Source organism: Centruroides vittatus, unplaced genomic scaffold (assembly GCF_030686945.1).
Source record: "Centruroides vittatus isolate TY-2023 unplaced genomic scaffold, ASM3068694v2 contig_290, whole genome shotgun sequence".
Classification (NCBI taxonomy): Eukaryota; Metazoa; Arthropoda; class Arachnida; order Scorpiones; family Buthidae; genus Centruroides; species Centruroides vittatus.
Genome location: NW_027121846.1, coordinates 2475332 through 2487927, shown reverse-complemented (window position 1 = coordinate 2487927; position 12596 = coordinate 2475332). Strand labels below are relative to the sequence as shown.

General features: G+C 29.4%; 2 protein-coding genes across 4 annotated transcripts in view; one reads left to right on the top strand and one right to left on the bottom strand.

Annotated features, from left to right (window-relative positions):
* LOC136972404 (oxidation resistance protein 1-like) overlaps positions 1-3920 on the top strand; it is a 54406-nt gene extending 50486 nt beyond the window's left edge. For both annotated transcript variants that reach the window (XM_067266997.1, XM_067266996.1), the window contains exons 12-14: positions 1573-1668; positions 1814-1887; positions 2005-3920. In XM_067266997.1, coding sequence (XP_067123098.1) covers positions 1573-1668; positions 1814-1887; positions 2005-2140 — 306 coding nt within the window. In that variant the 3' untranslated portion in view covers positions 2141-3920. The remainder of the gene's footprint in view (positions 1-1572; positions 1669-1813; positions 1888-2004) is intronic.
* LOC136972406 (sodium-dependent transporter bedraggled-like) lies at positions 3918-9728 on the bottom strand. 2 transcript variants are annotated; one of them, XM_067266999.1, is made up of 14 exons: positions 9493-9724; positions 9214-9345; positions 8996-9136; positions 8862-8922; positions 6667-6790; positions 6472-6603; positions 6293-6396; positions 6112-6230; positions 5799-6037; positions 5594-5725; positions 5318-5420; positions 5124-5236; positions 4350-4541; positions 3918-4279 (listed from the first exon to the last, which is right to left on the bottom strand). In XM_067266999.1, the coding sequence occupies exons 1-14, from the start codon at positions 9638-9640 to the stop codon at positions 4076-4078; spliced, it is 1944 nt and encodes a 647-aa protein (XP_067123100.1). In that variant the 5' UTR covers positions 9641-9724; the 3' UTR covers positions 3918-4075. The 2 variants fall into 2 exon arrangements, with proteins under 2 accessions (XP_067123100.1, XP_067123101.1); XM_067267000.1 differs by lacking the exon at positions 4350-4541 and having other exon boundaries at positions 9493-9728.
* Between the last annotated feature and the right edge of the window lie 2868 nt (positions 9729-12596).

Sequence of the window (12596 nt, the reverse complement as noted above, 5' to 3'; positions counted from 1 at the left end):
TTAGAGGGGGGCCTCAAAATTGAGTTGCGCCTCTGGCCTCTCAAGTACTAAAATCTGCCACCACTCCATCTATTTATATAATAATTGAAATAAATCCATTTTTTTAAAGATGGGAAATCACTTCATACAATGCTTTGCATAGTTGTATTTGAAATAAGATGTTCTGTTTTAAAAAGGAAATTTAAATATTATGCATATATGTTTGTAATGACTTGATAATATTTTAGATAATAGCATTTATTATGAAATGCAAAAGGGAGAAAACTAAAATATGAAGTAATTATATATACATGCAGGTAACTTGCAAATTATATTTTTACTTGAAGCAAATAAAATTATTCATTTATCAATGCTTATTAAGAGGGTGGTTTTTTTTTAGCCTAATGGCCCATAAAAAAAAAGACAAGTATAAATAACAAAATGAATTTATTACCAAAAGTTAGGTACATTGTTACTTTTCAGCATAATCACCGTGAAGATTGAGGCATTTATCATATCTGTGGGTGAGCTTTTCCATCCCCTCTTCATAGAATTCTGTCACCAGTGAATTGAGATGGGCCCTAACATTGTTCTGAAGATTGTCATTAATCTCGAATCTCTGCCCTCCTAGCCACTTTTTCTGTTCAGGAAAGAGGTGGAAGTCACGGTGCTAAATCTAGGCTATACACTGGATGTTTAAAGGTGGTGAAGACTTCCACCCAACTTGGAACTTTTTAATGTGTGAAGACTTACACCTCTTTCCTGAACTGAAAATGTGGCTAGGAGGGCAGAAGTTTGAGACTAATGATCTTCAGAACAGCATCATTAAGGCCATCTGAATTCACTGGCAGCAACATTCTACGAAAGGGGGATGGAAAAGCTTGTCCATAGATATAAATGCCTCAATCTTCACATTATTATGTTGAAAAGTAACAATGTTTGTACCTAACTTTTGGGAATAAATACATTTTGTTATTTACACTTATCTTTGTTTAAGGACCATTAGAGGTTGAAAAAAAATGCCCTTGTACAATTATATCACTTCCATGTAATAAAAATAAATGTGTTAATGCAGATTTTTTTGTGGAAATTTACCAGGATTAAAAAATGTAACTGCTACCAGATGGATAAATGTTTTGCTGTATTCAAGGTGCTATGACTGAAAAATTATTAGAATGTAATATCATCAGTTCTTAATCTTAATAAAATCTATTAGTTTTTGTTTTGTTTAAACTTGTTTTCAAAAATTTTGAAATTTATACTTAAATTAATTTGAGTATTGGGATTAATGAGATGCTTAGTTTTATACACGATTAAAATTAAAATTTGCTAGAAATTACATAAATGTTTCCCTATACAGATATTTCCTGTATCACCATTAAGTGCTCAAAGCACTCCTCAAAGCAAAGACCTTTTTTTCTCTCTTCACTTTCCAGTACATATAAAAGTCTAAAAATATATTTGCACTAGTGTTTATTAAGAATTCAATCACAAAAGGCCTATAAAAACATTGAAATAGTAAAATAAATGATTTATAAATGAAATTCAAACTTTTAATTTTTTATACTATATTATATTTATTTTTACTAATAGGTATTTGGAGCCATGTCTTCATGTCCTCTTAAGATCAGTGAGCATTTTTATGGTACTGGGGAATCCTTTCTGTACAGTTTCTACAATGGATTTAAGGTATTTTATGTAAATTTATTAAAATTTTATCACAAAAATAACTTGCACATTAACACACCTTTTGCATATAAATAAATAGTAGTATATATATTGTGTGTGCACATTAACACACCTTTATATTAATTACTGTAATTGATTTTTAAAGCATTATCCATGGTCTGGGGAAAATATGTACTTCATTAAAGGAAATATTGAAAGTCTTGCCTTTGGAGCTGGAGAGTAAGTTAAATATCATTTTGTTTCAAAATTTTTACATTTGTATTGTTTTTTAAATTTTTTTAATTTTGAGAACTCATTTTACAATTGTTGTAATTTAAAACTTTTTTAAAATATTAGAGGTCAGTTTGGTCTCTGGCTGGACGGTGATTTGTACCATGGTCGTAGTAGCAAATGCAAGACTTACAACAATGATTGCCTTTCATCTCAAGAAGATTTTGTTATAAAAGCATTGGAAGCCTGGGGATTTGTTTGAATACTCATTCTTGTTAACCTATTGTTGATCAAACCACAATGGTTTTAAGATGTGCATTTTATCAATACAATGGATTTTGTACAAATGATGTAATTACCTTGTTGAAAAAGCCAAAGTATTCTGAGAAATATCTGCTTTGTTAAACTCTTGCATATGAGATGTAATTTATGATAGATTTAAGAGAATATACTATATAAATATATATATATATTATATACATATTCATCTAGATGATGATAGGCTTTTTGACAAGCCTTGCTGTTTTGTACAGTCCTGAATGTGTTCATTGTTAATGTGTGCACATGAACCATCATACATTAGAAGAATGAAATGTTTTCTTAGATTAAAATATGTAGCATTATACTAGAACTTATATCATATTAGTTCTTAGTGCTATATATTTAGTAAAAAACTGCTCCAATAATACTATATATCTATATAAATGGGATGGTTATGTAGAATTTTTACACTTAGGCAAACATACAGATATCAGTTGATGTGAGAAATGTTTTAGTTTGAAAAGAATTAGTCAAAACTTGATGTCAAAGTAGACTGATAGATCAACTCAAAATATGTGTAATGTGTAGAACTAGTTCATTTTGAAACTGTCAAGAAACAGTTAAGTCTTTCAATTTTATTTTTATTGAATTAACTCAAGTATTTTTCATCTATATAAAAAGTGCAATGTCTAAAAATTTTTGTTCTATGCAAATTCTTTTGTTTTCAAAACTATATTGTCACACAATAACTCAAAGTAGGCATGCAGCTATTTTTTTGCTTTGATAAATTTAGTTAAGCAAATACTCCACCACTAGCTCAAAATATTTTCACACTTTTTTTAGTCTGATACATAGCTTTTTTAATGCATGAGTTACTTTACATGACATGTTTAGAAATATTTGTATATATTGTCACAAAATATTAAATAATATTACAGACAATCTTATTGTGGTGTGCAAGTTAGGATTCACAACAATGATAGAATATTTATGTCTGCTTAAAAATAATTACCTTTGCAAATATAATGTTTTATATAGTCAGAGATTATTGTGAAAAATTGTTTTCCTTCAAATTTAAAAATCCTTCATAGTTTTGCACTTTTATACACCCATTCACACCAAAAGTGTAGAAAGCACACTGTATACAAAATGTCTTTATTTCCACTATTGAATGTAATTGCTAATAATAGAAATGTTTCATACAGTTTAAAATACCCCATATTTTTACACTCATTGCCCATGTTTAGCATATTATTTGTTTGAGAGTAATGGCAGCTATTATATATTTATTGATATATTAAAAATTAGGGCTTGTCTTGAATGAAATGTTGATCCATTTAATATAAAAGAAATCGGTTAGAAATGTAACCAACAAATAGAACCGTATCATAACCAATAACCTATTAATATAGGAAACTGTATATATGATATGTTATGTGTTAATTTGAAAAATGAAATGGGTGATTTAATTTGCTACCTCTGGGGCATTACCCATAGCTTACAAGCATTGTGATTTAGATGAAAAAGATGTAAATGTTTTTTGATTTAAATTTAGTATGTCTTTGTTTTATATGTATACAAATAAGACATTTATCACAATGAAAATTGTCTGAATTGTATACAGAAATGTATTCTGAAGAACCATTAATATGTTGAAAATTTGTTGTTCTGAAATTTTCCAGCAAAACCTGGAAAAAATAGTTAACTTGATTAAAAAACAAAAAATATATTATATACAATATAGGAATGTATAAATAAATCACATTCTAATTGTGCAATAATCATTTTGTTTTATTTAATATATTCATCCTCATTTAATTACTTTTTTTTATATAATTTGAATTCATCTGTTATCTTTTTTAGAGTATTTCTTGAAATACAAAAGTTTTAGAATATTAACCATAATCTAACATAACATGAAGATGATAAAAATGATTTAGACATTTGACCGAATTGGAACTAAGCTTGGAAGTTCAACCATTGCTACATCTACACTGATTCTTGGAAGTTGATTACGAAATGGTCGAGAAGTAGCTGTAGAGTAAGAAGGGGGTGGTGTATACTTTGGAGGTATATCAACTTCATGTAATATAGTACTTCTACGATGTAATATCATATCACCAAGTGAAAATCGACGGATCTGTTAAAGAGTAAAATATTAGATAATGAATGAATAAATGAAAAAAATTCATAATTGCAAATTTGCTAACCTCATCTGAACTATTGGAACTACGAATATAGTAAAAAATTTGAATGAAAAGTATGCAAAATATGATTGCAAGTGGAAGTATGTGTGCTGCCAGTCCTAAGTAAGTAGTCCACCAAGGCCATAATTTTTTATTATTATTCCAGGGAAAATTTATTTCCAATTGGCTGGATCGAAGAAACAAAATACATAAAATCTGGAAATGAAATTGTAATTATAAATATTAGAAAATTCAAAATATATAAAATTATGTTACATAGATATTTTTTCTTAAACAAAAATAGGTTAACATATCAGATTACTGATATGAAACTGGAAAGAAAAACTATTCAGTTCATCCTTGACAATTTAACATGCTTGACATTTTCAATTGTTATGCAACGGGACAAACCAAAGTTTACTTTCTGAAAGGTTTTGCTCTAAATTTGAATGACAAAAGAGAAATTTACACATACCTTTTTATAGACGTAGACTAAATATGAAAATGTTCATATTATAAAAACTGAAAATATATCTTAACAGTAATTTGTTTCATTATAATCATAATGAAACAAATTAACCTGTTAAGATATATTTTTGTTTTTACATGAATTTAAAAAATTTTATTTAACATGCATTTTCTGCAATATAAAAATAAAACTGCTTTGATGCACACATTTAATTTTTCCATAACATATCTCAATGAAGTGCAACTTATTAATTATTTTAAAAACATTAAGATATGCACTAATTATTAAAACAGTAATCTGTATAGTATTTTCACTAGGTTAATACTCACCAAATAGCCAATTGGTAGAAAAATATTCCATAAGAGCATCAGAACTGAAGAAATATAAATTCCATGGGATTCAATAAGTGAATCCTGAATGTTTTGCATACTGTAAGGTTTTCCTTTTAAAAAAAATTGACAGCAATATTCATCAATATAATCTGGAATGAAAAATCCTGAAGAATTTTAGATTTGTTATTTACCTTCAATGAATAAAATTGTGATTAACATAACAAAAAAAATAAAAAGACTTGACCATAATGAACCAACACAGCAATCTAAGAAATAAATAGCAGAAATTCCAACCTAAAGGTAAAAAATTTTTAATTTAATATTAATTCATATATATAAAAAGCAAAATAAACTTACTTTAAATTATTACTTCAGTGACCTGATAGTGCTGTTTCCCCAAACTTATCAGGTCACTGAAATAATAATTTGATACGACTCCAAACAATAAGCTAAACGAAGAAACTTACTTTAGTTGCCATAGGAAGAGAGAGAAAATAACCAGCAACACACAATGTAAATGTTGTTAATATCTCCCATTTTTCTAGTAACTTACAATTGATGGTTAAAATGGAATTTACTATACACCACCACAGTGATACCTGAAGAATGCTTTGTTTCAATTTTATGGATATAATAATTTAGTAATATAGTTATAATAGTTTAGATACTTACATGCTGTCCTAAAGCAAATAAGATGAGGCAGAAGTAAAAGCAGATGGCCCAAAACTGAGAAAGATTAAGAGGACCATTTACACTTAAAACTGCAGGAAGTAATTCAGTGAATAATCTGGTGGCTTGATAGCCACTGGTTTTATCGTAGTCCAATTTTGCATTTACAGAACAATCTCCAACCAGAAATCCTATTATTTTTGAATGACTTGAAGTTTTGTTCAAGATAGAAACAATATTTTCTGAAAGAAATAATCCCCAATTTATCTGATATTTGTAAAATAGTAATTATAACAAGAACATTATTATTATTTACCGTATGAAGAATGTACATAGGATATGTTCTGCTTATACAAATTTTCAAAAATACAAGAAAACACAAAGCAGGAAATCAATAATGAATATATTATAAGGAAAATGACAGTGAAAAAGCTTCTGTAATAGAAATTTGTTTTAATAAATTTGCATACATTAAATTCATATTTACAATAACAAACCTGGTAACAAAATTGGCAGTTCTATTCAAACTACAGATGTGAAGTATAACGTTAGAATATAAAATCCAAATTAGCGCCATTTCTCTAGCTGCTAACAGCCAGGACTACAAAAATATAAAGTTTCTTAATTTTACTATCCTAGCAAAATAAATTTAAAAAGACTTTTTTCTTTTAGCTACCCAAGCATCTCTAAAAGATTCTTTCCATGGAGCATCGAAAATCTTGTATATTCCTGAACTGCTATCTTGAAGAAACCTTAATAGAACTAACGTTAGAAGAATCACAGGGATCAAAGTCAAGAAATAAATTATCTGAAAATAAGTACATTTTACTTTTATTAAGATATAAGAAACAAAAGTTAAATTTAGACTAACCTTTCCAAAACTTCGCAATCCGTAACACAAACAGATGAATATTAAAATCCATATTATAGCTAGATTGAAAGACGGTTCAAATTCTAAAAGTTCTGCATCCTGACCCCTTTTCTGTACAATATTACTGAAAAATAGTTAATGAAATGTTAAGCTTTAATGATTAATTTCTTATTTACCCTTATTATTATTAATCTACACTTAACTACACCTTAGATTTTGTATAAGACCTGAATATTAAATTCAAATACAGGGTGGGAAAGAAAGTCACTTAACATCCCTTCTACAAAATGTAGAATGTACAGTTTGTAGAAGGGGTGTTAAGTGACTTTCTTTCCCACCCTGTATAATAAATACAAGACATTATGTGTTGAAATTGTTACTCCTCTACCGATAATCATTTTAGCGTAGAATTTCGCATTTGACGTATAGAACCTACTTTAACTCAGATATTCATATTAGTTTAATAGTTTCTCTCTTTAGTTTAATGTTTAAATGTTAATGTAGAAAGGAATTGTTTTTGTTTAACTTGTTTTGTATCGTTTAAACTTTTAACATTAGTTGCTTGTTTTTACATACAGTCCAGTCGAGTACACGAAGGCTGGGTGATACTTAAAAACTTTGCATGCTTAACAAACATACGATTTGTTGGATTTTTTTTGTAATTGTTAGTAAAATGTATGTAGTTATAAACCACTCATCCAAATTTTCAGATTTTAATAAACAGACTGCGAAAGATTAAAAAAGAGTACGAAGCGGTAGTAGGTTTTCAACATTAGCATAAACATGGACGTTACGATGAAACTGACCAAAGGATTTTGAGAAAGTTTTAAAATACGATAGGAAAAATATAATACAGTAGAGCATCGATTATCCGACCCCCGATTAACCGACTTATCGGTTAACCGACCGCGTTCTAGTCGGCAAATTCAAATGTCCGCTAGTGATGTGGCGCTACAATATTTGGTTATGTCTTGGCTACTTTAATATTATTTTTGTTAAATTTTTGCATGTTTTAGCTGGCAGCAATGGCTCGACCACGAAAGGGAGGCTAGTATTTAAACCAGGCCTAATACACTATACTAATAATGTATTTTTTCATACTTTTCGGTTATCCGACTTTTCAGTTATCCGACCAACCCCAGTCCCCAATTAAGTCGGATAATCGATGCTCTACTGTACTGTACATGTATTGGATATAATTATTGCATATAACTATAATATGAATTAAATTTCAAATAAAAATTGTTTTGATTTTATACACTTCTTTTGTTTTAATGTTTGTAACATGTGTAAATATTAATATGTTTCTAAATTACAAAATATTAATAAATGAATTAAAGAACTGTACATTATTTTAATATTGTGCAATTATAACTGTAAATTTTTTTAGACCAACTTTTTATAACCATTTTTTTCTTAAATGATTCTACAAATTTTGATGATAAACATTTTCGTATAAGATATGTATGTAGTTATAAATGCCTCATTTTTGAATGGAAAATTTCAATATAACGTCTATACAATTACGTTTATTTTTATATTGTGTAGAATTTCATAAAATTTGAGAAACCGCGCTTATAATTATGTTTAGATTGTTCTTTTAACTTTCTCGAAAAGAAAATATATATATATATATATATATATATATAACAAAGAGTATGGCGATCAGTCGAAAAATAACCCCCAAGATTTTTACATTTTTGAACAAAGGACACCTTGAAACGTTGAGAAATACAGAAATTACTCCAGAAGTTTTTTCTGTGTATGGATGTTTGTGTGGTGGACACCATTTTGTTTACCCTCTGCTTCATAAACTCCTGTGATGCTATTCCAAAATTTCTGCAATTTTGCAGGGTGGTTTGTTTGTTAAGGGGGATTGAAGCTACTAAATTTTGGTTAAAGGTCGAGGGAATGGGGGGTCGTGGGGTCGGACTTAATGACGATTTTACTCGTCATTAAGTCCGATTAGCATTTACAATTTCTTATAAAACGCCTTACAAACAGTAAAAAAGAAAAACATAATAATACAAACACCCGTAAGTAATGCTTAGAACTCTCTTTTCTTGATTGCCTTACTGAATGATTTAGAAATTTAAAGATTTTTCTAGATTTAAAATGACTTAAATTATTTATTCGTGTCCAAACGAGATAACAAAAATATAATTTTATTCTAGTTATATTTTATTTATACTCACTTTAAATAATATGGAATGGATACAGATAGATTTTCTATAATTGATTGATTTTGGTTACATTCTGAAAATTAATAATAAAACGTCTTTTTAAAAACATTTTAAATGTATTTTTTAATAATTAAAAATATTAGTACTGTTATGATAACAAATGCTCCATTTGTAATTATCTTCTGCCGATATGAAAGAATCTTTAAGGTATGTCAGCATCCACGAAGTGGGCAAGGTGGTGTAGGTGCCAATTATAGAATAAAAGTATAGTAAAGTTATACCGATACCTTCAAAAGTAAAATCGGAAATGATGAATTATTTTAATAAATATTTCGCGTAACTTTAGAACTAATTTTGTACAAACCTTTGAAAGTAAAGGAGATTTTCCACGTAACAATTTCCGTTTCTCCTAACGAATTCCCGAAGAGCATAATTAAATACAAAAACGGAAGACCAAAAACGATCGATAATATTAAGAACTGTATAATAAAAGGACCTGTACGGAAAGAAAAACGATTCAGTTCATCCTTGACAATTTAACACGCTTGACATTTTGAATCGTTACGCAACGAGACGAAACGGAGTTTATTTTCTAAAAGATTTCGCTCTTAATTTGAATAACGAAAGAGAAATTTAGACATACCTTTATAGACGTAGACTAAATATGAAAATCTGTTCATATTATAAAGACTGAAAATGCTACTGAAACATGCAAACATATGTGACGTTTGGTGTGGCCACGATCTTCGCTTCGCTGGCGATTGTTCCGTTTGAGATATATCGCTAGACATTTTCTCGTTACGGTAGCGCAAAGGTAATGAATAAGTAACAACGTTGGTGACAGTCAAATCTTGTGATGTAACTCGATAAACTTTAAACTTATCGTTTAAATGCTGCATCATTCGATAGTATATTAGTAAAGGTAATTTAAATTTGCTGACTGCAATTGAATTCTGTTTGTCATTATATGTAAATTTATCAGTGAACTTGGCTTGTCACTATTCAGATTTATGAAGTCAAAATTAATATTCTAGAAAACAAATTTTATATGGACTAATGGTTTTTCCGTGAGATTAGTTGTTTACAATACAATGTCAGTTAATCAGTTTTTAAAATAATTTGAAGATTCCGGATAAAGAAAGAGGGGGAAAAAAGCGGTTTAAGGAAGTGTCTTAGAATTACTTGAATCCCTTCGATTCCGTAATGCGCCGTAATCAGAGAAATGGCTTCGCGATAATTTACTATAAAGTTTACAAAATAGCCACATAATGAAATTGGTTAGTCACTTCTTGAAATGGCAATTTCTTGAAATGCTAGCACAGCCTTTAATAGACCAGAAAAACTAGACATAATCTGTCTAGTTTCTGTGGTCACTTCTTGAAATGCTATCAGTAAATGGCGCGAAACTATTCAGCTGTTTTGGTTTTTATGTTGTAACATGCGGATTTCTAGATACTGTAAACATGCCTACGATGACAATTGCTACATTTTTTAAGGTATTTTTCATTTTTGGTTCTTTTACCCTGTGAGCACTATCGCGTATTTTTTTCGAATCACAATGGGGATTGGGCCGGATGGCGAGGGACGATGCCAGACATATCCAGGACAGACACATGAAATCACGACGTATCCGTCTGAGAAAACATCCAGGGGAATGCACGCCTGGATTCAATGCAGGTTCTCTCAGAGCGATAATCTGATGACTTAATTTTCTGGGCTATCCGGCCGTCGCACTTTCGACACCCATCCGTGTAGTCTATTTACCGTATTTTACGGACTATAAGACGTACTTTTTTCTTCGAAAAATTGCCTCCAAAATTCAGGTGCGTCTTATAGTCCGTAAAATACGGTATACAGCGAGGCCAACAGAAAATAAAATTATGCTGCATTGTTGCCAGTCAACATTATCTTTTAATTTTTAGCTTGAGGATTTATTTTATGTTTGCAACTAAAATTACTGTAAATAAGAGAATAAAAACAATTGCCACATAATGTGACAATTGTTTTTATTCTCTTTTTAGTTTAGTTTTTTATTTATGTAATATTCTTTATTACAAAATAATAATCAGTAATGTAGCCAGAAAAAGTCTGAACTCATACATTGAAATACAGTAGAGCGTCGATAAGTGGAACCAATTGGGGACTGGGGTCCTTCCAGTTAATGATTTGTTCCAGTTTCCGACTTTTTACGAAAAAATACATTAACCTGTCCGATGTTCAAATTTTTCTCCGTTGCGTATCGCTTCCTGTTGAATTTTTCTCCGTTGCGTGTCGCTTCGTGTTGAATTTTCGTCGATTTTAAGCCTAACGAAAATTTTTATAATAATCATCGAGGCTATCGTATCGTTAAAAATTATTTCTGCATTTTGTACAAACAAAATAAATATATTAAAGAATATAAAAAAAAACATGAAAATTATACTTTAGAAGTAAATTTAGTATCAAAAACATTCGATTCAGCACGACACAGTCCGACTGAAAATCGTTCCACTTTCCGGTCATTCCACTTACCTACGTTCCACTTATCGACGCTCTACTGTACTTAGAAATATTATTCATTCAAAAAGGTTTCAAATTTAAGTTGCTTTTGTATTTTCGTTTTTATTTTACGGCCATTTAAATAATAATAAATTCAAAATGTAAGAAAGTATACTTTTTGTTGTTATTAGATTTAATAAAAACAATTTACTAAAATTATTTTGTTATAATTGATATTTATCAAACAAATAATTCACATTCAAAAAAATTACAACGCAGAAACAGTCAGCTGCTTTGTTTTACGCCATTTGCTAATAAGACATTACGCACTACACGAAATGTATAATTTTGCATTTCGTGTATTGCATTGCACCAAGTTTAGTGTATATTTCAGTATCTGTCTAACGAGTTTCAATAGAAACAGGTTAACATTAATTGAAATGACCAGAAAAACTTGACAGCTTCGAAAACAAATATGTATTACAAGATGCACTAGTGCTTCAATAAATGGCTAGTCGTTTCTTGAAATGACAAATTTCATTATAGGATTATGCTATATAAGGAAAGGTTGTTAAAATCGTACTACTAAAAAAAATTAGATTCTCCAGGAAATGTACTGTACACTGCAGCCTGGCTTGTGACGATGTTTACAAGTTTTAATTATATTCTTAATTTATTGGGCTGCAGTTTGAAAAAAATTGTAGATCTATAAATTTTCACTGTCCGCCGTCTGTCAGTCATTCCTTAATCTCGAAGAGTTAGATAGATGAAAGCCGAGACCAGATATGGAAAGCTAAGGGGCAGGAGACCCCAATTAACAATAAACAAAGGGCTTGAGGATTTCAAAGAATTAAAGTAAGGGACTTCCACGTTACTTTAATTCTTTGATCCGGAAATCAGGCACGAGAATTGTAACAGGAAAGTATGATGTACTGTACATGGCAAGGCAGTATAAAGAAAATTGAGAATATTGTGACTTCACAATAAATAAATGTTCGTTCTTCTATGTGATGATAAAATAGTTTGTATTAATTTATATAATGTTAGGTTGAGTGATTAAATTATTTTTAATAAAATCTAGCTACAGGAAGTCCTTGTTAGTTCGAAATTCAGAGGACGAAATATTCGCGACTTCGAATTATCCGAGATTTACATACTGTATTTCTGTATAATATGCCAAATGTCATGTAAATGATGTAATTTATTAAACAAACGGAATATGGCTACTTATATAGAACGCTATTTTCATTAATTAATAATAGTATGTTT

Bases quoted from the DNA above. Each gene is read 5' to 3' on its own strand.
- LOC136972406 (XM_067266999.1), bottom strand. From the start codon at position 9,640: ATGTCTAGCGATATATCTCAAACGGAACAATCGCCAGCGAAGCGAAGA. The intron at 6,791-8,861 runs GTGAGTATAAAT...ACTATTTTTCAG, and splicing joins TCCATTCCATATTATTTAAA to TAATATTGTACAGAAAAGGG. The intron at 6,038-6,111 runs GTAAATAATAAT...TATTTCTTTCAG, and splicing joins CTATGTACATTCTTCATACG to AAAATATTGTTTCTATCTTG.